Genomic DNA, 25954 nt, shown 5'->3' on the forward strand with positions numbered 1-25954 from the left:
ATTTCTGGCTTCTTTTGTGTCCAGTGTCATCCTTTGTGGCCAGTGTTTAGGAGATGGGTCCTCCTTTTACACCCGTGCCCAAGGAGGCCCTGTCTTGGCTCCACCTCCAAGGGTGAAGGATGACTTGGATCCTCATTATATTCTTTAGAGTGGAAACTCCTAGAAGATAAATAAATCTCTCTTGCTGATGCCAACCACCATCCACAGTAACAATGGGAGTATGGGGAAGACAAGGAACCCTGCCACACAGTAAGTGCTAAAATGCGTGTGGGCGCAAATTCTAAGCACGAAAGAGTTAAAAGGAGGAGGAAAGTAAATGATGGTGGTGCGGTTTAAGCTAGGTCTTGGTGAATAGGTAGGATTTAGATTCTAAAAAGAGAGTACAGCAAGTGAGGAAAGTAACAGGAGAAAAGAGAGCAAAAAGTAATGTTTAAAGGACAGTAGGGAGACCTAATCTTACCAGTGTGAAATGATCCAATTAAAGAATAGTGGGAGATAAATTTAGGGGGCTAGGGTAGGTCAGATTACAAAAGCCCTTGAAAATCAAGCAGAAGAATTTAGACTTAAGAGAGTAAAAAACAAAGCTATCAGACTTTAAGGGATTTTATAACTGAACTAGAATGTAAGCAAGTATTGTGTTCTGAAAGCCAAGGAGAATGGAGTTTTGTGTTGGGCGTGGCCAGTAGGGTTAAATCATCCCCATAATTAAAAAGCCATGTGGAAGTCATGTCAAAGGATTATGTTCTACTGGGAGTGAGTCATATACCAGGCAAAGTCTTCTATCAGCATGTACTATTTGTCTAGTCCTGACAAATATTATCCCAGTTTCTATCGTACGAAGAAAGAAACTCAAACCTCTGAAGTTGCCACTAACTTATGGGCTTATAGATAAGTTCCTGTTTCCGGTTCTGCCTAATTTACCTTGGCACTATTTTCACAGAAGTCAAATATTTGGTGCTTTGAAACAAAACCAGACCAAATTCCAGGGTGGGGCCTGTACAACTCAGTTTCCACAGTGCAGACTGTTTGTCCATTTACGCTTTCCAGATATGGATTCCTTCCTTACTAGGACTATAGCAGAGGCAGGGAAGGAAGTCAAAAGCATTAAACTAGGTATCACAAGTCTAACTGTGTGATCCTCGGCAGGTCATTAACTTTTCTGAGTCTCAGATTCCTCATCTACAAAATTGGGATTAATGTTCAAACTTCCATAGTGTTTCTGTAAGAAGCAAGTGAGATCATATATTAAAAAGTTGCCCATTTATGTTGTTTAAATAATCAAACAGCAAAATCTCAGGCTTTTACAGCCAACCAGGATGGTTGACGGTGCAAGAAGAGTCCCAGCAAATCAATGCCTTTGTGACAAAGGAGACATTTTTAGACAGTACCTCCCCTGGAAACTGTTCCCTTCTTGCTAGAAGACAGCATGGCCACTCACAGCCTCCCAAGCTGTGCCTGGCAAGTCAAAAGCACCTCCGGGAGGAGACGCTGAGAGCTGAGAGGGAGAAAATATGTTCTTGAGGGTAACATACAAGCCCAGCAGGCCTGTTACAGATCACACAGCGAGACAAAGCCAATCTCCTGAATCCTCAGCATTTTAATCGGTACATGCAGCAGAAAATTAGGAACAGCAACATAAATACCATTATGAAGACTGTCCTCAAGTGCGGGTACTGAGCAATTGCAAACTGGAAACGTAAAGAGTTTCTCCAAGCATGAAAGCTCCTTCCTGTTTAAATCTACATCGTATACGAAATAGCATGGAATGCCTAAGAGGAGGGATGAATGACTTCAAATCACAATGCTTGCGTAGAGAATCTAACCATAACCTCAGATTTCTCACTGATTCTCTAGAACAATGCTGTTCGATAGCAATATAATGCCAGGTACAAATGTAGTTTAAAATGTCTACAAGTCACTTTAGAAAGGTAAAACAAAACAAATGAAATTAATTTTAACAATACATTTCTTTAACCAAATATATACAAGATATTATTATTTCAACTTGTAATCAATATAAAAATTATTAGTGAGACATTTTACCTTCTTTATTTCATTTGAAATCTGGGGTGTATTTTACACTTTACAGCACATCTCAACTCAGATGAGGCACATTTAAAGATAGCATGGCTCTAGAAAGCAGGGATTAAAAATTAACACCAGATCTGTACCATATACTTGTCCACTATTTTGCGTAAACTTATTGTAAAGAAAAGCAAAACTTAAAATTGTGTTTTAGGGTTTAAAATATTTTTGGCCCAGCTCTCTTGGAAGAAGCAAGAATGATGGTGGTTATCACAAAACCACCAATTTTTCGTTTGTCTGTGATCAGAGGCTGAGAATTTTGTTGGGATATCTGAGGCTCTCATGGCCATTTCCGATGAATCTGAAGTCTTTAGTAAAAAGTATAAGCTGTAGTCATCATTAAGCTTCTACACTAGTCATGCTTTTATTTAGTTCTCATAATTATCTTAAATGCACTTACTATTATTGACAAACTAAAGAAACCAAGAATGACATTTAAATGGGTGATAAAACAATTTGACGGTATGAAAGCCTCTATCCCTTTAGGTTGAATTGAATTGAATTGTAGGAAAACACAGTCACAGTTAAGTAAGGGACCAGAGCACGTTACTTGTTTAGGCAAATGTTTCTTGCTAGAGCTCTATTGGCATTTTAGGTGGGACATTCCACCCAGTTGCAGGATATACAACCACCCTGGCTCTGGCCATGAAATTCTAGTAGCATCCTTAGTCCTGAAAAATAAATAAAAATAAAATAAATATTGTCAAAATAAAAATTGCCTCCATGCATTTCAAAACTCCCCTTGGTAGGAAGAGTACCCCTCTCCCAGCTGAGATGCACTGTTTGAGACTTTTAAAATCTGATCAGTTAACAAGCACCTGTGGTTGTAAATATTCTGTATTCGGTAGTTTCTCTTATCAGCTAAAAGGAAAGGATTATTTTTAAAAAGTCTTTTGTAGATCCAAACGACTTTGCTTTACAGTGTTTTTGTCACTAAAGCTGATACCACCTTAAGGGACATCTCACACTTCCTCCAAGAGGGGTCTAATCCTTCTACTTCAACATTCCCACGTTTGCTCCCTCTTCTGTATTATCTTATCTTAAACTTAAATCTGAATGAATTGTATTGTTTTTTCTTTGTGTTAATAGTCAAATCACGGACACATGCTGAGTTACTTGGAATGGAGGTAGAGGGTTTTTTCTTTATTCTTAGCAAAAGAACATGCTTCTCAATTAAAACTTAGGGGGTCTAAGTTTAGACTCAGAATGTAGAGTTACTATGAGAACAATTGTAATGAAATAAATATATATCATCTTCATGATGGCTGATCCCATTTTGCCCCATTATAATCATGTTTCTCCAAAATAGAACAGCAAAATTACTCCTTAGCATTGACATCTACTAATTGTTTAGAGCACCCAGGAGAAACAATGTAGAGCCAATGACTATCATAATGACTGAGATCTATGATAATTATTTTTTAGTAGATCTCTTTTTTGGACAAAAAATCACTCATATAATTACATATCTTTAAAATTGTCTGTATGTATGTATGTATCCCAACCGAACCTCTATTGTGAGCATAAACATTAATTGGTACCCTAGAGCAACTGTTGGCAAACTACAGCCTACAGCCAAATCCAGCCTGCCACCTGTTTTTGTAAATATAAGTTTTATTAGACATGCTCGATCATTTACATTTATCTATGGCTGCTTTTGTGCTGCAACGGCAGGGTTGAATAGTGGCAGCAGAGACTGTATGGTCTGCAAAGTCTAAAATATTTACTGTCTCTTCACAGAAAAAGTTTGCTGACCTCCACTGTAGATTGTAGGTTAAAGGTCAGCAGAAAACATGTACAAGGTTTTTTTTTTCTTTTTTTATGTCTAGAGTGGGTTGTATGAAATGTGATCAAGGAGCTGTTAATTGTCGAGGACCAATGTCTCCTCCTCGTAGACGATGTGCATTTAGGACTAGAAAGCTTTTGTCATGTGAAAGGTAAAAAACACCTGGGGAAGTTCATTTGGATGAGATTTAAGAAACGTCTTTTCTAGAGAATTTTGAGGTGTATCTAATCTTTGGGTTGTAGATAATGACACAGTTCTTCAAAATTGTTGGGAAGGATGTTTTAATCCATGAGTGGAATGTGTTCATTAGTATTTTGTAATAATTTCACAACTATCATCTAATATATGAAAGTATCATATGAGGCCATCTATTGGATTGTAGTGGAACATTTTATGAATCTATCTATTAGTTTTTATTTTTCTAGTAATTGTAGATCTCATGCTCATAAAGCTATGGGTAGAAATATGATCATTTAGGTCTGATTAAATTACAAATCTTGGCCAGTTTATTTTTCAGAGATCTATTTTGAGGTTTACTCCTTCAGTTGATTTTAAGTCCCATGGACAATGAAATTGTTGTTGAATCTGTGAGACACTGCAAAGTTTCTATGTAGTTTGGCCTGTTAACTGAGTGTCCCTATTACTGTTGATGGACAAAGATATAGGAAATTTAGTACTTCTGCTTTGAACCATGATAGAGTATCTGGTACTGGATTTGTCTTCCTGCCACAAAAGAGTCTAAAACTAGACAAACTACTTAGTGTGACTATTTCCAGGCACTGATAACCAGGCAGCACATGACTGTGATCCTTAAGAACAGAACACACAGGGTAAACTCCATAATCAGGGGCTGAAACTCAAGTAAAGTGATAGTCTCGCTGACATGAAGAGAAAATTATCAGAGGTCAAGGTTATTGAAGTGGCTGGGATTTTGTAGGTTAGAATAACTGAGCTGATGGTGTGTGTGTGTGTGCATGTGTGTGTGTGTGTACTGGGGGGACGGTAATACTAGAAGCCTATGTGGGAATTCACTGAGGATACAAATGTGCCAGGTGAGACTCCACAGGCTTAGCCAAGTTTGTCTGCTGCAGAGGGAAGGCTGAAGAGTGATGCTAAAGATCATGCAGTGCCGGGAGACATTGGGCTTCCAGCCCAGCCAGAGAGCAGCAACTTCACTGACACGTTGGGCACTTGACTGAGAATCCAGAATCAAGCCATAAGAGAAAGAACCATGCAAAAGAGTAAGTGGCACATGTTATGACTGAGTTTAAAACCAAAATAGACACACGTTGAAAATGAGTAGTACCAAGGTGGACATGACCAAAAGGACCTACCAATATTTAATCTGCATGACACACAAAAAGTAATACTCTTTAAAGGAAGACAATATAATCCAGACTCCCTACAATGTATTATCTATAAATGTCCAACATATAACTTATTATCAAACACACAAAGAGATAGGAAAGTGTGAACCATAAAACAAAAAATAGGCTATAAAGATATCTGTGAGATGACCCAGATTTGGGGATTAGCAGAAAAAAAATTTAAAGTAGCTTTTATAAATAATTTAAAGGACTTAAAGGAAAACATAGTAAGGAGTGAACAGATAAGGGCTATCAGTGTATAAATGAAAACTTTGTTTAAAAAAAACAGAAATTCCAAGAACTGAGAAGTACAGTAATTGAAATGAAAAATTCACTACATGGGCTTAGCAGATTGGACACTACAAAAACAACAAAAAGTTAACTTGAGGATAGATCAATAGAAATTACTGTCCTCTCCTTTCTTGTGGGGTTGGGCCAGGTTACATAATTTCGCTAAGCCCCTCAGTTTTTTCATGAAAATGGAAGAAAATAATAGTACTTTCCTTAGGATTTCTCTAAGGATTAAATTAGGTAATTTATATGCCTGGTGTATAGAATGGGCCCAATAAATGTTAATTCCTACTATTATTGTACTCGTCATGTTGTTTTATTATGCATCGTTTTGCTTTTTCTTCTCTAGACTTTTTTTAAATTAAAAAGTTAGTATCTATCTTTGTATATTATTGAATATAGTAGTAGTTGTCCTTTTTTTTGAATGGTCCATTTAGGCCATTTGCCGACATAATTAAATTCATTTCTTTCTTCAAAGGAACTATTAGGTGCAATTAATTTTGGTGATCAAATGGTGTTTATTAGATAAAAAGATGGCTGTTTTTTTCTGTATAACTCAGAAGCCTGTGGTTTAAGATGTACAGAAAGTAACTGATGTTCTCAGTTTGGGATAGGTATGAGTGATTTCAGTGAAGAATTGATAAAGTCCACAACAGAGGATGACCAGGGGGAAAGGTGTGAGCTCTCTGGAACAGGAATGCATTTTCCTTGGCTCCAAAAGCATATAGAAACTGTGGGTAAGTAAAATAAGATAGAACCATTTTAGCTTTAATGCATGGAGGTGATAAGGTTCAGTATGGATACAAAAATGAATAACCGAGCTGGTTCGGTTTTCAAGAGAGGAATATATGGAGGTTATTTTAGACTGTAAGCAAAAAAGAAGTCATAAAAATAGATTCTTTTTTCTTTTACAGTTATTTTCCTTTGAGTTAATAAACAATAGTCTGTATTATGGTAGATAGACTTTTTTTCTATCGATACTGAGCGTTTATTATATCTCTGGCATTGGCTAGATATTGGGGATACATGGATGGAGAAGACAGGGTCTCTGTTTTCAAGAAGTTTCTATGGAACTGCAATGAAATAATTCCTAACAGAATTGATCTATAATAGGTTTCAAATAAAGAATATTTCCCCCCATTTTCTTCTAATGTAAATAGAAGGAAGTTTTTCTATGAGATAAACCCCTATCAGAATATATAAAAGAAGCAGTTACCTGCACGTTGGCTGGTGTATTCCTGGGAATCCATTGGAACCAGCACGTTTCTCCTTACCCTCTAGATCCACCCAAACACATCTTCTTAGTCTAGCCCTCTTTCCCCTTGCCTGAGATTTCTTGGCTTCTAGAATTTGGCTCCTATTTCTTTTTATGTTACTCCAAGTATCATCTCATTTTATTATCTCAGCAAAGTAATCCTCAGTAAATCTATGTGCTCAGCCATTTTAGAGATGAGGAAATTGAATTTCAAAGAACTTACCCTCTAAGTGCTGGTACCAGGAGTCAAACCTAGGCCTGTCTGATCTCAAAGCCTATTCTTTTAGTGTCTGAGATATGAAAAATAGGATAATGTATGTAAAGTGCCTAGCGTAGAGCCTTGTGCATAGTGAGTGTTGAAAAAAATCAATAGTTTCTTTCTTCTCTTCTCCTTTTATTTTTGCTGGATTAAGACACATGGTTTAAACCAGGTTTGAATGGATGGTACTTCAGAAGGAGTGCTACTTCAGTTCTTACAGAGATCTAGTCATCTAAAGTTCCTGCTAGTTAAGGCCTCCCTGGGCACGTTTCTGCCCCCACTGTTCTCTAGAGAGCTTGAGTCAGTCCAGAAACAAGTAGGTTTAAGTCCAGAATTTACATGCTTAGAAATGTTTTATAGGTTATGGATGGCTTGTTAAATACAAAATACTTCTCTTTTCTTTTCTTTCTGTCTTTCTTTCTTTTTTTTTGCTGAGGAAGATTGGCCCAGAGCTAACATCTGTGCTCATCTTCCTCTACTTTATATGTGGTATGCCTGCCACAGCATGGCTTCACAAGCGGCACGTAGGTCCACATCTAGGATCCGAACTGGTGAATCCTGGGCTGCCAAAGTGGAGCATGTGAACTTAACCGCTCTGCTGCTGGGCTGGCCCCTACTTTTTTTTTTTAATACATAGATGTGCATTTCCTCTCCCAATTTTTTTGTTTTTTTTTAAAGATTAGTACCTGAGCTACTGAGGTAACATCTGTTGCCAATCTTTTCCTTTTTTTTTTTCCTCTTCTCCCCAAAGCCCCCCAGTATATAGTTGTATACTCTAGTTGTAGGTCCCTCTGGTTGTGCTATGTGGGATGCCGTCTCATCATGGCTGGATGAGCAGTGCCATGTCCGCACCCAGGATCTGAACTGGCAAAACCCCAGGCCGCTGAAGCGGAGCACGTGAACTTAACCACTCAGCCACGGGGCCAGCCCCTTAAATGCAAAATACTTTGTAATGAGAAAATAGTTGCAGGTAATATTGACACTGTAGTGATAATTAGCTGATGGTAGGAAAACACAGTTTCCTAACAATTATTTATTTTTTTTATTCTGATGTCTTTTGGCACTTGGAAGCGTGTGCCCCCTAGAATAAAAACTTTGAAGGCAGGGGCCCATCTGGAATAGAGTTGTGTGTCGAGTACCTAGAATAGTTCTTGGTGCATAGTGGTGCTCAAAAAGTATTTGTTGACAGACTGACAAGTGTCCAGATTCTTTCAAGGGCATTAGAAGTTAGGTTGATGACGCTGGTTCTTTATTGTATCTCATTCCATCAAAATGCATTTTCCTTGACAATTGTTATCTTTTGCTCACAAAAGGATGATGTGAGAGAGATTCCTGAGGTCACGAGGCTGAGTTGGAAGGTGGGAGGGGACTTTTCCAAGGATTTAGGAATAGTGTCTAAAGTCGATTTCCAGTCTGGGGTGTGAACACTGGAGGGATGGAGGGGAGTTTGGCCTGAGATTAATTTTCCTTTAGAGGAATAAACGAGGTTTTAGGGAAGAGGTATTTTGCGTGGTGTTGCTGCTGATCCTGGGAGCTTGGGTGTAGATCTTGTTAAATGCAGCTTCTGATTCAGAGAGCTTATTTCTCATGAGCTCCCTGTGATCCTAAGCTGCTGGTTCCAGGATCACCCTGAGTAGCAAGCATCAGGATCCCCAGGGGGTTTGTTTGCACACTGAAAACATGTGAGAAGCGCTAGTCTAGAGCAGTAGGCCTCTACTTTTATTTTTTTGGAAAATTAGGTACTACCTTGTACTGTTCTAAAATGCCACCTAAAAATTGTATCCTACACTCGATAGTTGCAAAAGATATAATTTCCAGTGTATGTTGGTATCTTTACATAAAATTATTATATTACTTTAAAAATAGATCTGGTGGAGGGGCTGGCCCAGTGGCATAGTGGTTAAGTTCGCGTGCTCTGCTTTGGTGGCCTGGGTTTTGCAAGTTCGGATCCCAGGTGTGGACCTATGCACCACTCATCAAGCCATGCTGTGGCGGCGTCCCACATATAAAATAGAGGAAGATTGGCACAGATGTTAGCTCACGGCCAATCTTCCTCACCAAAAATATATATATCTATATATAAAGCTACCTATCTGGTGGAATCTAAACAGCCTAGGGATGTGATACTTTTCATCAACCATTTAAAAATATTTATGAAATGCTTTTAATAGATGGAAATTTTATGTTGTGCCTTTTTGTTTTATACTTTTATTCTTTCAGTAAAAGTATGTACCTAGTTTTAATTATTTTTTGTTAATATCCTACAAGGTTTTAAGTATTAAAATTTCTTCTGGATTGAGATACCATTAAATTAATAGTTGTACACAGCTGATCAAAATAACTTAAGTATTAAAAGTTTTATCAAAATTTAAGTATTAAAAGTAAGTTTTGGTTGCTTTTTATCTCAGTCAAATATAGTTATTTTTATCCAATTACTTCATGTATCTGTGGATGAATAGTATGTATTTCTAGAAGAAGGAAAGATTGAGCTTCAATTCTATTTTGTTTTAAATGATGAAAATTCTGACACACCTTAGTCACATAAGTAAGTAGATAGCAATGGATGGATTTTAGTTATAGCAGTGGATCTGGCCTTTGAACTCTTGAATTATTTGTGAAAAAAGTACATAGTGATCTGTTATAAAAAATCATCGGATCCTTCTACAATTTTTGATAAACGAAACAAGAACAAGTGAAGCTAGCTTTGATATTGGGGTGGCCTGGGTTAAGTAATACCCTCTGTTCTTCTTGTTAAAACTTCTGCTTATAGAAGTAAGGTTTTTGAGTTGTTGCATTGGGGTCACTGTGGTGAAACTCGTCTCTTTAATCTTTGTAGCGACTGGAGGGAAAAAGGAGAAGGATTTTGCGCAGACGACAAGTGCTTGTTTAAGTTTTATCCAGGAAGCTCTGCTGAAGCACCAGTGGCAGCAGGCTGCGGAATACATGCACAGCTATTTGCAGGTCTTGGAAGATTCGGACAGCTGCAAGAGGCAGGCCGCCCCGGAGGTGAGTGCTCGTCTGCTCCAAGAGACTGCGGAGGTCTGTGAGTTCCTGCCTCCTGAGCTCCACCGGAATAGCTTCTGCAGCGTCTCATGTTGATTCTTCTAAAAGCTACCGAAAGTAGTTTTGGGTGGAGAGTTTGTATCGGGGCATTTTTGTGTGTACTTTTTTTTACTTCCTATGATTTTAAAGGAGACTGAAAATAGTTTGAATTCTCAGATTCCTTAGTATTTTCATTCATTCCAGTAATTCTTCTTTCCCTCTGTCATTAATGTCCCTTCGCTATAGGATGTTTCCTATCATCATACAAATGCTATTTTTTCCATCTTAAAATCATCTCTTGACCCCCATTTTCTCCGCAGGCCGTGCCCCGTTTTTCCACTCTCCCTTTCAGCAGAGCTCCTGGAAAGAGAGTGCATCCTTCTTCTCTGCCAACCCTCTCCAGTTAGGCTCCCCCCACCGCCAGCATCACTGATTCTCCCAAATTGCTTTGTCGAGGTCAACAGTGATTTCCATGTTGCTAAATCCAGTGGCGGACTCTCAGTGCTCCTCTAACTTGATCTGTCAGCAGTATTTAACACAGGAGATCATTCCTTCCTGTGTGATAACCTTTCTTCATCTGGTTCCAAGACACCGCCCTCTGTCAGTTTTCTCTCCTGCCTCACTGGACATTCCTCAGTCTCCTTTTCTGACTGCTTCTCTTTCTGGCCTTTGGACCTGGGCCCCAGAACTCAGTCCTTAGTCCTCTTCATTGTCTGAACTCGCTCTTAAAGATCTCAGTCAGTTTCATAGCCTTAAATTTGGTCTATATGCTGGCAATTCCCAGTTGTCTGTCTATGGCCCTGACATCTCCAAGTCCAGATTCCTAACCCAGCTGTCTCCTCCACATCACCACTTGGATATCTAATGGTCATATCATACCAACAGAGCTAAAAGGGATTTTCTGAGCTTCCCTGTCTAACCTAATTTTCCTCATCTCAGAGGATGGTTACTTTATGTATCTAATTGCTAGGGCCAAACCCTGGAGTTAATCTTTCTTTCATAACCATATCCAAATGATCAGATAATCCTGTTGACTCTAGTTTCAAAATATACCTACAGTCTGAGTACTTCTCACCACCTCCCTTGCTGCCCCTTGATCCCAGCCACTGTCGCCTCCCTGAGGACTGCTCGCCCTTCTCCACCCCCAGTCTGTTTCCAGCATAGCAGCCAGAGTGATCCTACCTTTATTAAGATATCATTAACGCACCATACAATTCACCCATTTAAGTTGTATAATTCAGTGTTTTTTTGTATATTCACAGAGATGTGCAACCATTACCGCAGTCTAAATTTAGAACATTTTTGTCCCCTCAAAAGGAGACCCTGTTCACTCGCAGTCACTCCCTGTTCGTCCCCATAACCTCCAGCCCCTGGCATCCATTAATCTACTTTCCATTCTGGACATTTCGTATAAGTGGAGTTGTATAATATATGACGTTTGTGAATGATGTTTTTCACTGAACATAATGTTTTCAAGGTTTATCCATGTTACAGCGTGTATTAGTACTTTATTCCTTCATATTGCAAAATAGCATTCCACTGTATGGATATATCACATTATATGTATCTGTTCATTAGTTGTTAGACATCTGGGTTGTTTCCACTTTTTGGTTATTGTGAATAATGCTGCTGTGAACATTTGGGTACAAGTTCCTATAGGGATGTTTGTTGTAATTTCTCTTAGGTATATACTTAGGAGAAGGATGGCTGGGTCATATGGTAATTCTTAAACTTCATAGACCGTTTTCCAAAGCGGCTGCACCATTTTATATTCCTACCAGCAATATATGAGGATTCCAGCTTCTCCACATCCTTGCAAACCTGTGTTACTGTCGCTCTCTTTCATTATAGCCGTCCTGGTGGTTGTGAAGTGGTAGCTCATCAGGGTTTTGATTTGCGTTTCCTTAATGACCAATGACGCAGCATGATCCTTGTAAAGCATGAGTCAGATCGTGTCTCTCCTCTGCTGAGGACACTGTGATAGCCTCCTGTTTCACTCGGAGTAGAAGCCAAAGTCCTTCTGATCGCCTGCGAGTTCTGCGTGCTCCGCTCACTCCCTTTTCTTCTTCGACCTCTCTGACCTCATCTGCTGTCGCTCTCCCTCTTGTGTTTTCTTCTCCAAACTCACTGCCTCCTTGCTGTTATTTGAACAGGCCAGATATGCTCCTGCCTCATTGCCTTTGCCTTAGCGATTTCCTTTACTTGGAAAGGTCTTTCTTCAGGTCTCACTATGGCTACCCTCCTGCAGGTCACATTTCTGAGAGGCCTGCCATGGCTGTTTACCATTGCAGCTGCATGCCACCCCCCACTTTCCAGCTGGCACTCCTGATCCCCTTATCCTGCTCCATCCCAGGATACTTGCTAATTTAATTACTAAGTTTCTTGGTTATTGTCTCTCTAAGATAGAAGTAAATTCCACCAGGGCCGGGATCTAGATCAGTGCCTGGCCTCTTCTGTTACATTTGTTCAGTAAAAGATGGTTTATCCATAAATAATTTCACATGACTATCTCAGATAGCTTTTATTAATACAGTAACGATTGCATCAGTTTGATATCTAATGGAGCCAAAAAAATCTGAAAAAAAATTTATCGATTGAAAATTTAGTTTAAGGAATAAAGTTATGTACATCTATAAAACATTGGGCAAGTTACAGGCCCTTTTTGTCCAGAATTTGTTTTGTAAAATAAAGGATGGAATCAGTGGTTTCCGGATACTTGTTTGGCTCTATATGAATTACTTAGGGCGTTTGTTGAAAATATAGATTCCTGTCTCCCCTCCCCTCCTGCTGAATCAGAGTCTGAGTTTCTGGAATATTTATTTTTAACAAGTGCCCCAGATAATTGTTGCATACAACTAGATTTAAGAAGAACTGTGATAGATAATTCCCAAGTTTCCTTTAAGCTCCAAAATACTACAATTTGATGTTCTACAAATGAAATCTCGATCTCTCTTTCTGAGTTGGAAAGATGAGTATCGTTATTATGCTGAACAACCAATATATATATGTTTACAGGAAGAATTGATTTAAAATTCACTTCCATTTACTTTAAGGTCAGTTTTATTGAAGTACCTTAAATTAGAGTAATAGAAATAGAGATTCGTTCCCATGAAAAAGAAGAGCTCCGAGTTCTGTCAGCAAAGCTTTGGTGTTCTGGGGAGAAAATATTTTTATTAAAATTTGTCCGTAGCTGATGAAATTCTTATATTGGAGTTCTGTAAATCGAGTGGTAGAGCTCGATGGGAGCTCAGGAAACGTCTAGTCCATTGCTCTCATTTTGTGGATAATTAGGAGGCTGAGAGCAGTGAAGAAGTCAGTGTTGCTAGAACTCAGGTTTTCTGACTTTAATATTCTTCCTCTCATACTAATTAAAATTTTTGTCTTCAATATATGTCTTAACTGCCGACGTTCTTTGGACTGCTGACTTAAAATTGACTGTGTTATAGTTATCTGGTATTTTAATTTAATTGATGGAAAAGATTTTATCACATAAGATGTAATATTAGTTTCACTAGGTGAAATACAGTAATATGTTGACAGCAGTATCTAGGAAAAGGAATTATAGGTTGTTTTTTAATGTAATCAGAAAAAAATAGCTTTCTGAGGCAGAGATTGGTTAAGGCAAGGATTTTACATTTTTGTTAGTCATCTCTGTTTTGACAGATTATTAGGAAGCTTGGGAGTGAAATTCTGTATTATCACCCTAAAAGCAACGTGGAGGCGTTCAATACCTTTGCTGACCGGATGAAAAATATTGGCGTCATGAATTACTTAAAGGTGAGCTTGTGGGCTTTGTGAATTTACATTTGCAGGGGTCATTTTTATAAGTTGTTCGTCTCTGTGATAAGGTAGGTAATGATGTAAAAAGCATGGAAAAAGGGTGAGACACCTGGATGCATAAGAGAAGCCGAAAGAAAGCAGCGTTATGAGAACTGTTTACTTCTTCGTGTCCTGTCGCCTACCCTGTTCTCTGAGAGCAGATACCTTCTCTTTGTACAGCTCTGGCTGCCGAAACCAGGCTTCCAGAGATGGCAGCTGCTCCTCATTAGGATGATGGGCCAGATCCTAATATCTTTGCTTAAGTCATTTGAGCTCTCTAGGAATTGGTGCTTTTGGAAAAAGAAAAGAGCTAAACACATTGGGAATTTGAATACATGAAAAAGTATTTTTTCCCCAGCTTTATTGAGATATAATTGACATATAACATTGTGCAAGTTTAAGACGTACAAAGTGATGATTTGATGCACACATGTATTGTGAAATATTTATCACAGTGAGGTTGGTTAACACGTGCTTCACCTCACGTAATTACTATTCTGTTATTGTCATGAAAACAGTAGAGCTCTGCTCTCATAGCGTCTTTCAAGCGTGCAATCCAGTGATAGTAACGGTGGTCACCATGCTGTGCATTAGATCCCTGGAACTTAATTATCTTCTGACTGAAAATTTGTGCCCTTTAACCAACATCTCTGCATTTCCTCCACCCCTCAGTGCCTGCCATCCACCATTCTGCTCTCCGTTTGCATGAGTTCAGTGTTTTTAGATTCCACATATAAGTGAAATTATATGGTATTTGTTTTCATCTGACTTGTTTCACTTAGCGTAATGCTCTCAGGGTCTATCCGTGTTGTCGAAAATGGGAGGATTTCCTTCTTTTTTATGACTGAATAATATTCGATTGTGTGTATGTGTGTCACATTTTCCTTATGCATTCATCTGTTGATGGACACTTAGGTTGTTTCCATGTCTTGGCTTTTGTCAATAGTGCTGCAATAAACGTGGGAGTGCAGAAATCTATTTGAGACAGTGATTTTATCTTTGGACCTATACCCAGAAGGGAGATTGCTGGATCATATTGTAGTTCTATTTTTAGGTTTTTGAGGAGCAACCATACTGCTCTCCATAGTGGCTATACTGATTTATATTCCCACCAGCAGTGTACAAGGGTTTCATTTTCTTCACGTCTTTACCAGCATTTGTTATCTCTTTTTGATGATAGCCACTCTAACATGTGAGATGATATCTCACTGTGGTTTCATTTGTGTTTCCCTGGTGGGTAGAGATGTTGAACACCTTTCCCATACTTGTTGGCCTTTTGTATGTCTTCTTTGGAAAAATGTCTATTCAGGTCCTCTGCCCATTTTTTAATTGGATTTTTTGGGGTTTTTTTTGCTATGGAGTTACATGAGTTCCTTATATATTTTGGATGTTAACCTCATAGTAGGTATATGGCTTGCAAATATTTTCTCCCATTCTGTAGGGTGCCTTTTCATTTTGTTGGTTGGTGGTTTTGCTTGCAGAAGCTTTTTAGTTTGATGTAGTCCCACATGTTGATTTTTGCTTTTGTTTCTTCTGCTTTTGGTGTTGTATCCAAAAAAATCATTGCCAAGACTAATGTCAAGGACCTTACTCCCCCTTGTTTTCTTCTGGAAGTTTTACGGTTTTAGGTCTTACATTTAAGTCCTTAATTCGTTTTGAGTTAATTTTCGTGGGTGGTGTAAGATAGGAGTCCAGTTTCATTCTTTTGCTTATGAATATCCAGTTTTCCCAACACAGTTTATTGAAAAGACTGTTTTGTCCCCATTGAGTCTTGGCCCCCTTGTCAAATATTAGTTGGCTGTATATGCATCAGTTTATTTCTGGCCTCTCTATTCTATTCCATTGGTCTACATGTCTGTTTTCACACCAGTACCGTACTGTTTTGATTTCTATAGCTTTGTAATACCATTTGAAATCAGGAAGTGTGATGCCTCCAGCTTTGTTCTCTCTCAAGATTGTGTTGGCTATTCAGGATCTTTTGTGGTTCCATACAGATTTTAGGATTTTTTTTTTCTGAGGAAGATTAGCCCTGAGCTAACATCTGCCAATCCTCCTCTTTTTTCTGAGGAAGACTGGCCCTGAGCTAGCATCCATGCCCATCTTCCTCTACTTTTTATATGTGGGACACCTACCACAGCATGCCTTGCACCCAGGATCTGAACCGGCAAACCCCGGGCCGCCAAAGCCGAAAGTGCGCACTTAACTGCTGCACCACCAGGCCAGCTCCAAGGATTTTTTTCTATTTCTGTGAAAAATGCCATTGGAATTTTGACAGGGATTGCATTGAATCTACAGCTGGCTTTGGGTAGTATGGACATCTGAACAATATTAACTCTTCCCATCCATGTGTGAAAATGTTGTACTGTTCCTAATGTTTAGGGGGACTTCCTCTCCAAATTCATATGTTCTTTGATAAACATCTTAGCCAAAAGGACTGAGATGTTTCCAAAATGTTAGCTATCTTCATCTCTGTGATGTATATTTGACTAAAAGAGCACTTTTTCAATAAAGTTTTTAAATGCTTTGCTTTTTCATTTTTTTCTGTGTCCCTAAATAAAGTTTTACTGGAACATAGCCACACCCCTTCGTTTCCATATTGTTAATAGCTGCTTTGAGCGTGACAGGTGACAGAGTAGAGTAGTTGTGACGGAGACCTTCTGGCCTACAAAGCCTAATATGTACTCTGAGGTTCCTATTTTGTTTTATTCTTGCTTTTTCTAGTTTCCAAGTTTTCTTTATTGTGGTAAAATATATATAACATAAAATATGCTATGTTAACCATTTTTGATTGTACAATTCAGTGGCATTAATTACATTCATAGTGTTGTGCAGCCATCACCAGTATTTGTAAAACTTTTCTGTCACCCCAAACAGAAACTTTGTACCCATTAAGCGGTTAATCCCCATTCACTTCTCCTCCCAGCTTCCAGTAACCTCTAATCTGTTTTCTGTTTCTATGAATTGACCTATTCTAGATATTTCGTATGAGTGGAATCATATATTTGTCCTTTTGTGTTTGTCTTATTTCACTTAGCTTAATGTTTTCAAGACTTATCCATGTGGTGGCATGTGTCAGAACTTCATCCCTTTTTATGGCTGAATAATATTCTGTTGCGTGTATTGATCACATTTTGTTTATCCATTCGTCTGTTGTTGGGTTGGTTCCACCTTTTGGCTATTGTGCATAATGCTGCAGTGACCATTGGCCTACAAGTATCTGTTTGAGTCCCTGTTTCACTTCCTTTGGGTATGTACCTAAGAATAGTATTAACTGGGTCACATTATATATATAAACATATACATAGAAACATATAATTCTGTGTTTAACTTTTTTATGAATCATCAAACTGTTTTCTACATTGGCTGCACCATTTTGCACTCCCACAGCTTTCTAATTTTGAAGAAGATTTCCCTTACTTTCAGTTTCTTTTTAGAGTGTACTGATTAATTTAAGAAAAAAATCTCCTGAGTTTCTACTCACGTGTCAGGTGCTCTCTTATGATCTTGTTCTCTGGTATGCCAGTACACCGTGAGTAGAAATTAAATGGAGGCAGCATATGGTTCCACTTAAGGAGGAACTTTCTTAGTGAACAATTGGAGAAAAGAATGGCCTGTCTTGGTGTTGTGTGCTCCCCTTCTCTTCTTTCAGGAGGAAACTGGATAGCCATTTCGTTGGGGAGGGAGAGTAGACTTTTAACTAAATTATTGGGTATGTCCTTTTGGGCTCATAGTGTCTATTCAGTTGTGGTAAGGAAACCTGAGAAGAACCTTATTTCACACTCCAGAGTCAGAAGGTGATAATTAGAATAGGCAATAAACTGTTTTCTATTGTTTATAATTTTAAAAACACTTACTGCTATTTTCCAGGTTATGTGCTAGAAGTGTTTCTTGCAGTAGAGGGAGACAGACATGTAAATGGAATAAATTATTATGGGTACCATAATAATGCAACAGACAGTGAGAAGACAAAGGAGAAAATGGCCAGCTCTCTGGAATTGGAGAGGGCTGGGATTGAATGAGCAGAGGAGTCTAGAAAAGAAAGGAAGTGATGCTTGAGATGAGTCTGAAAAGGGAGTGGGTATTCTCTAGGCGTTCAGGGGGCAAGGGTAGTTTGGCATGGCGGGGGGCTGGTCAAGAGCTTGATAGCCCTGTAGCCAGTGCTTCAGTTAGTCTAAAAATCACTTGGCTGGAAGCCAGGGGAAGTAGCGGGGGGAGAGGGAGGCCTCCCTGTGTGCCACACCTAAGGAGCTTGGGTAGGCAGTAGGAGCCGTTGAAGGATTTTACACAACGATTAACATGATGAGATGTCTTTGGCAGCCACGTGGAAGATGGATTGTATGGCGCCAAGACCGGAGAGACCAGTTGAGAAATTATTGCAATAGTTTGTGATGAAGGCCTTGGACTCTGTGGTCTGACTCTACTCACGTGATTAGCTGGATTCCCATTGTTCTCCTCCTTAGTGTCCCCCCTCCCTGTAGTGCTCTTCTTTGTGTAATTATTCTTATTGCTTCTCCTGTGTCAGGGATTCACTTACCTTTCCATCTAAACCGACGTCATTCTTCAATACCCTTTATTAAGATGTCTCTGAGCTTATATAACACGTATAAAATAAGGTATTGATTAACTGCTATGGACCAAAGTAGGTGTTAGGTGGTATGCAAATATTATCTTATTTAATCCTCAAAACTCTCTTCTGAAGGGTTAATGATAATTGTTCCATGTAACAGATAAGACTCTCAGAGGCTGAGTGACATCCTCAGATTTATGTAGCTTTTGATTAGCATCTGATCCAGGTCTCTCTGTCTTCAAAGCCCCTGCTCTGTTCACTAGATCACACTGTCTTCTCTTTGTAAGTTTGTGTGACTGTGCTCTCGTTTACATAGTGTTAATTGTCTCATGTTTGTTTCCTCTTTGTTAGATTGAAATTTTGGATGACAGGGACGATGTTGTTACATCATTTGTGGCTCATCACATATCATATGTTTACCGAGCTTTCTGACTGGTGGTTGTCTAATGACGTATTTGTCAGTGGGCTTTTTCTTATCCTTGTTGCAGATCTCCTTACAACACGCGCTGTACCTTCTGCATCACGGAATGCTTGAGGATGCGAACAGAAATCTCAGCCAGGCAGAGACGTGGAGATACGGTGAAAAGTCATCTTCGCAGGAAGTCTTAATCAACCTTATTCAGGCCTATAAAGGGCTTTTGCAGTATTATGCTTGGTCTAAAAAGAAGATGGAATTGTCCCAGCTCGGTGAGTGGATGTGAGTGGACTTTGTCTGGTGGTGATGAGACTGACTCAGAGGGACAGAAGGCTGAAGGGCTCGTCTGATTCCCCGGCTTCCCGGCCTGGCTTCATCCATGTGGTACGGAGAACAGACATTTCTGTTGATGGAAGATTCTTGATCATCCTTTATAATATTTCTGATACATCAAAAGGCTTTTCAGACATAAATTAGATATTCATAAATTAAGTTCATGACCATTTTAGATTTGTTACTTTTTAAAATATGATTTCCGAGAATGGTTACACATTTTCTTTGGTAGGCATTATTACATATGATAAACATGTCTTGCTTTGTGTTTAGAATGGAGTTCAGTTTGCTTTGTAGGGTGGTTTCTCAGAATAGTAATATGTTTAAAGAACAGGGCAAGATAAAGTTGTTTTATTTCTGTCCAAAGGTCATAACAATTCTCTCGATTTACTGACCACACCAAAAATTGACCATGTGTCCTGACTTCTCAAACTGATTCCCTTTCCCTTCCTTTCAGTGGTGATGTCCTCCTCTCCCCCTCTTGTTCTGAGAAGGATTTAATCCACTTTATTTAGAAACATAGGATAAAACAAGTCATTTTAACTGAGAAAAGCAGACAAAAGAATGTAAAAGGAAGGTGATACCAAAAAAGAAGGTAGAACACTAAATAGATACCATGAAATCCTGTTCACCTTCTTGGGATGAGCTACAAATTTAGACTGAAAACCAAAAGGAAAACTATCTACTGTATGATGGGGGAAGCACAGCTGTCCTAGTAGGGAGACTAGAATTAAATAAAATTCACTATAGAGACATTCTCAAGGTGGCTCATAGAGAAGGCACCATAAAAAGTTTCAATAGCATTACAGTAACTTAGGTACTTTGTTCATTCAACAATATTTTTAAAGTACATCCTATGTGCCAGACACTGTTATTAGTGCTAGAAATATGTAGTGAACAGAAATAAGGTCCCTAATTTCATGAAGCTTACATGGGGTCAGATAGAAAATAGACAATAATTTAATAAAATAATACATTTTATGAAAACAATGAAAGCGATGGAATCAGAGAAGGGGAACTTAAGATATGGTAGTCAAAGAAGGCCTCTTTGAAAAGTCGTTTGGACTGAGACCAGTCCAATGAGAAGGAGCCAACTGTTCAAAGATCTGATGTTTCATCTCTGGAGGGAAAAATGATTTGCTTATTTCTCAAAGAAAAATTTTGTCTGTCTACTTTGGAGAATATTTCCGATGCATATCTCTAATACAGCCCAGTCCACTAATGTCACGGGACTGTAAGCTCTCCAGTGACAAGCACTATGTAGTATTCATCTTCGGGTTTCCAACACCATGCACTGTGCTTGGCTTACAGAGGATCTCAATAAATGTTGAATTGAACAAACGAATGAATGAATGAATGGAAATCTGTAATACACTATGCTTGCTTAATAGCCCATTTAATAACTCATGTGGGGACTTAAAAACTAAAGACATGAATTACGTATACATAAAGTGTATGTAGGAATCTGTAAAAACTGGAGGAGGAATAATTAAGTTCCTTATCTAACAAGATTCTTGATGCTCTAGTTAGAAATTGATTCTTTGTAATTAAATTTATATATTACTATCATTAGTCCCCTTATTTCAATACCTGAATTATTTCTTTCTTTCTTTATTTTGGTGAGGAAGATTGGCCCTGAGCTAACATCTGTTGCCAGTATTCCTCTATTTTGTATGTGGGATGCCACCACAGCATAGCTTGATGAGCACTGTGTAGGTCCATGCCCAGGATCCAAATCCGTGAACCCTAGGCCACTGAAGTGGAGTACGCAAACTTAACCATCATGCCACTGGGCCAGCCCTATTTATTTTCAATAGAAAAATAAAAATTCAAAGTAAGTTCTGTTTATCTATTCCTATTTACAAACCACACAAAATTTAGTGGCTTAAAGCAACACCATTTTATTATATCTCATGTTTTTGTGGGTTAGTAGTTTGGGCATTTCTTGGCTGAGTAACCAATAGATGCTCCACGTGGCATCAAGTGGAGTTACTTGGTGCTATTTAACTGGAGGCTAGGGTGGTTCAAGGCTCAAAAGGGCTTCACTCCGCTGATGTCTGGGGTGGGAAGTCTGGAAGCCTAGGCTCAGCTGGACCCCACTCTCTTTCCATACCTTCTTGGGTCCTCTCCACATGATACCTCCAGCAGGGTAGTAAGACTTCTTACGTGATGTCTGGCTGCCCCAAGAGTGAAGCTTCCAAAAGATCAAGATGAAAAATGCAGGGCTACTCCTGATCTAGTTTGGAAGTCACACAGCATCACCTCTGAGGCACTCAAGTCACAGGGCCCACCCTGATATAGGAGAGGAGACTGCACAAAGATATGAATACCAGGAGGTGTGGTTCATTGGGGACCGTAGTGGATTGAGCTGTGTCCCCCAAGAAAAGATATGTCCAAGTCCTAGCACTCAGTCCCTGTAAATACGACTATTTGGAAATAGAATCTTTGCATAGTAATGAAGTTAAAGATCTCAAAAAAAAAAAAAAAAAAAAGGAAAGGGAAATTTGACACACAGAGGGGAAGGAGACGTGAAGACAGAGGCAGACCTTGGGATGATGCAGCTACAAGCCAAGGAACACCAAGGATTACAACTGACAACAACCAGAAGTGAGGAGAGAGTCGTGGAACAGATTCTGCCTCAGAGCCTTCAAAAGGAACCCACCCTGCTGACACCTTGATTTTGGACTTCTGGCCTCCAGAACTGTGACAGAATCCATTTCTGTTGTTTGAAGCCACCTAGTTTGTGACAATTTTTTACAGCAGCCCTAGGAAACTAAAAGAGAAGCAATCTTTGGAGACTAGCTCCTACAAAAGTTTGAAAGTTCTCCAATTTCTTACTTTATATGGATCTTTTATCACGTATACGATAGTCTCATCGATACAGTTCTTTACTCTTGGCTGTACCTCTTTCTTATAGAAGACAGTACAGAGAAAACTAATTATAAAAGTTGTTGTAAGTGCCATATTATTAGCAGATATGAAAAAAGAAAATGATGTGGTTAACTTATTTTTCTTCATAACATCTGTGGAAAGCACTGCTAAAAAGTTCATGCGCACTGTCAAAAATACCTTTGGTGAATATGTATTATTTATATTTTAAAAAAAGGAATATCTTATTTTAACATATAGGCAAAAATTCGGAAGTTCAATAACCCATGGAAAAGAAGAGCTTGAATGAAGAAAATATGGATCAAAAAATTAAAACTATAATAGGTCTTTAGTTTGAAAATATTAGCATATCACTCAGTGAAGCAAACACCCACTTTGCATTTGATCTGGTCCTTCAGTTTGGAAAATCAGTGGAGGACAACATTTTCTTTTCCTCTGTCAACGTTTTATCAGCATTAGCCCTGCTCTGTTCAGTGGCCCAAGAAAACTGCATTCAAAAATGAGTAGCCCGTTTAATTTAATGAAGTCACAGAGAATATTAAAGGAACAACAGATCATGTTGAAAAGTCAGGATATGTGCATCACCAATTTCAAAAGCTTCTGACTGAATTAAAGAAACCCACTGATGCATGTGAACTCAATTTCACCAGCAGGCTCTATAGAGAAATGACATATCAATTTCTTCAGGAAGACTTGGATAATGTTAAGAAATTTTACCTAGCCAGTGTGGATCTGCTGATTTTGTAAATGCTGCAGAAGAAAGTCAAAAGATTAATTCCTGGGTGGAAATCCAAACGAATGAAAAAAAATCCAGGACCTATTTTTTAATGGCTCTCTTAGCAACTCCGTTGTGCTGGTTCTGGTGAATGTAGTCTATTTCAGAGGGCAGTGGGACCAGGAATTTGATAAATACCAAAGAGGGAAATTTTTGGCTGAACAAAGATATGAGCAAATCTGTGCAGATGATGAAACAAAGCAAGTCCTTTAATTTCACCTTCCTGGAGGATGTGCAAGCCAAGATCCTAGAAATATTATACAAAGCAAGCATGAATTTGCTGATCTAAGCATGACTGATCACGCTGATCTGAGCATGATTTTGCTGCTGCCAAATGAAGTAAATGGTCTGCAGAAGCTTGAAGATAAACTCACCACTGAGAAATTAATATCCTGGGCAAGTGCGCAGAATATGAGCAAGAGAGATGTAGATTTGTACTTACTTCAGTTCAGAGTGGAAGAGAGCTATGACCTCGAGGCTATGCTGAGAGCCATGGGGAAGGTGGATGCCTTCAGTCAACAGGACACCGGCTTCTCAGGCATGACCAGGAGCCACGGTGTCAGTGTCTAAATTGTGGAGGTGACTGAGGAAAACATGGAGGCTGCAGCCGTCACTGGCATGGAAATTGTTCCAACATCATTACCAATTTATGAATATTTCCATTGTAATCACCCTTTCCTGTTCTTCATCAACCACAGTAAGACAAACAACATCCTTCTCTTTGGCAGAGCCTCTTCGCCGTAGATGCTATTAGCCTGACACTGCTTTTGGGAGAAGTTCAGAGTCGTTCCAGTAAATTGATTGCTAGAAATAACAGGTTCTCTTTGATTCGTTTTCCTTTCCAATCTCATGGTAACCGCTAAGAATTTAAAGGTTGAAATAGCATGTCTGTCTATCTTTCTTACACTAGATAACTAGAGAATGGGGAACTCCTGGGATTTTAGTTGTTTACCGTCTTAATATGAGTCAACAGTTTAATGTGGCTGTAAAGAGCTAATGCGCTTAATAGCATTGTAATGGGCAAAATAAAAGAGAGTGCTCTGCCTGCACCCTGCCCTGATCACACCCCCCCAGAACATTGTGTTCAGTTCTGAGTATCACATTTTAAAAGGTACATCAATTAACAGGAATATATTTGGAAGAGGGCAGCTGGGATAGATTAAAACTATCATTTGAAGGATTGTTGGAAGGACCAGAGACATCTGGCCTAGAGAGCAAAGGCATGGGAGACATCATGACAGCTTTCAATACATGAAAGAATGCCATGTGGAGGATCCTAGAGCTGCTCCACATAGCCTCAGAGGATGGTGGACAGAGGTGCAGAGAGGCAGATTTAGGTGCATCTAATAGTGATGGGTGTTTAGAAACAGGGGGCCCTGCCTTGGGCAGTATTACCTCATCACTGACGGTGTTCAAAACATGTTATTTGGTTATTCATTTGTTGAATAAATGATTCCAAGTTTCTCTGTATCCCTAGTGCATTATATGGTAGGAGACACTCAGTATGAAAATAATTTTAAAAAGAGATCCAAGGATTTCTCAGCAAATAAACAGCGATCTTTTCCCTATACATCATATAAGATTCAATCACTCCATAATATTTAGTGGGTGTATGCCTATAATGTGTGGGAAACTATGTTGTACTCTGTGAAATTTAATATCAAAGAAATTGTAAAAGTCACATTGACTAAGGGGAGTATGTTTGAAAGAGGGCAGCTTCAGAATATCAAAGTAATGTATCATAGCATTAGCACTGTGTGAATGCATTGCTTATGACGTGAAGGGAAGCTGTGACCAACTCTGAAAGAGCCACCCTTATCTTGATCCACAGAGGATTTGATACAGCTAATTTTATCATTTAAATAGCACTGCTAAATTTTAACTTTTGAGGTCATTTTAGTTCCATCTCAGTCAGTACATCTACTGTTGTCAAAGTAATACAGAAGGTTCTGAAAAGATTGCAATACAAAGAAGAACATTCCAAGGGCCCAATGACTGGTTGAGTCCATAATGCTCTAAGAGTTCAGAAGAGGGCCGGCCTGGCGGCACAGTTAACTTCATGCATTCCATTTTGGCGGCCCAGGGTCTTTGGTTTGGATCCTGGGCATGGACCTACGCACTGCTCATCAAGCCAGGCTGTGGCAGGTGTCCCACATACAAAATGGAGGAGGATTGGCAATAGATGTTATTTTAGGGCCAACCTTCCTCACCAAAAAATAAAAAATAGACAGATTTTTAAAAAAAGAGTTCAGAAGAGTGTGGGACTGTTTACTGGGGAGGTCAGAGATTAGTGCTAGGAAGTAATGATAACCTTTCCATTTGTTTGCAGTTTTGCAATTTCATTCTTCTCCCCAGTCCCAGATACATATCATTGTTGATTTTGAGAAGCGTGGAATCATCAAGGAAATGGATGTCATCAATAAAAGGACAAAAAGAGGATAGAGCTGTGCTACACAAATAGAAAACTGCTTTCAGGGAAGCAAGACATCTAGCAGTAAGAGTCTTAGGTCTTAGAGTCACTGTCTTGTTGGATGCTTTTATTAGTTCCAATAGTTTTTTCAGTTATGTTGGATTTTTTAAAGACTTTTATTCTTTCTACCCAATATCTGTATCTCACATATCTTATCCCTTTCATTGTCCAGGACTTCCAGAATAATGTTGAACAGGAGCAATGACAATGTTGAACAAGAGAATATTTGTCTTATTCCTGACGTCAGTGGGAATGTCGCTGTTTCACTGTCAAGAATAACATTTGCTGCTGGTTTCTTACAGATACTCATTATCCAGTTAAGGACAATTGCTTCTATTTTTAGGTTAACAGGGTTTTTTAAAAAAATCAAGATTAAAAAAAATCAGCCTCTACCGAGATTTAGACAACATATTAAACCTTCCTTGTTATGTACATAAACAGGAAATACAGAGATGAAAAACAGTCCCTGCTTCAAGGAGCCTAGTCTTGTAGGGGAAAGAGACAAATAAAAATTGCTATACAGTGGGATAGATGCAGCACTAGAAACAAGTTCATCTGAAAAACATTTTGGAAATGAGAGTAAAAATAATACATAAATGAA

The 25954-nt window shown here is 38.8% G+C and overlaps 1 protein-coding gene and 1 pseudogene across 1 annotated transcript; both read left to right on the forward strand.

Annotated features, from left to right (window-relative positions):
• On the forward strand, positions 1–20564 carry LOC100629977 (TATA box-binding protein-associated factor RNA polymerase I subunit A). Its single transcript, XM_014738052.3, has 6 exons — positions 1–249; positions 4963–5112; positions 6134–6266; positions 9880–10049; positions 13749–13862; positions 18960–20564. Exons 3-6 carry the CDS (start codon positions 6146–6148, stop codon positions 19170–19172), a joined length of 618 nt encoding a protein of 205 aa, XP_014593538.3. The 5' UTR covers positions 1–249; positions 4963–5112; positions 6134–6145; the 3' UTR covers positions 19173–20564.
• On the forward strand, positions 19193–23761 carry LOC100053511 (serpin B4 pseudogene; annotated as a pseudogene).
• Positions 23762–25954: the final 2193 nt, after the last annotated feature.

Source organism: Equus caballus, chromosome 30 (genome assembly GCF_041296265.1).
Source record: "Equus caballus isolate H_3958 breed thoroughbred chromosome 30, TB-T2T, whole genome shotgun sequence".
Taxonomy (NCBI): domain Eukaryota; kingdom Metazoa; phylum Chordata; class Mammalia; order Perissodactyla; family Equidae; genus Equus; species Equus caballus.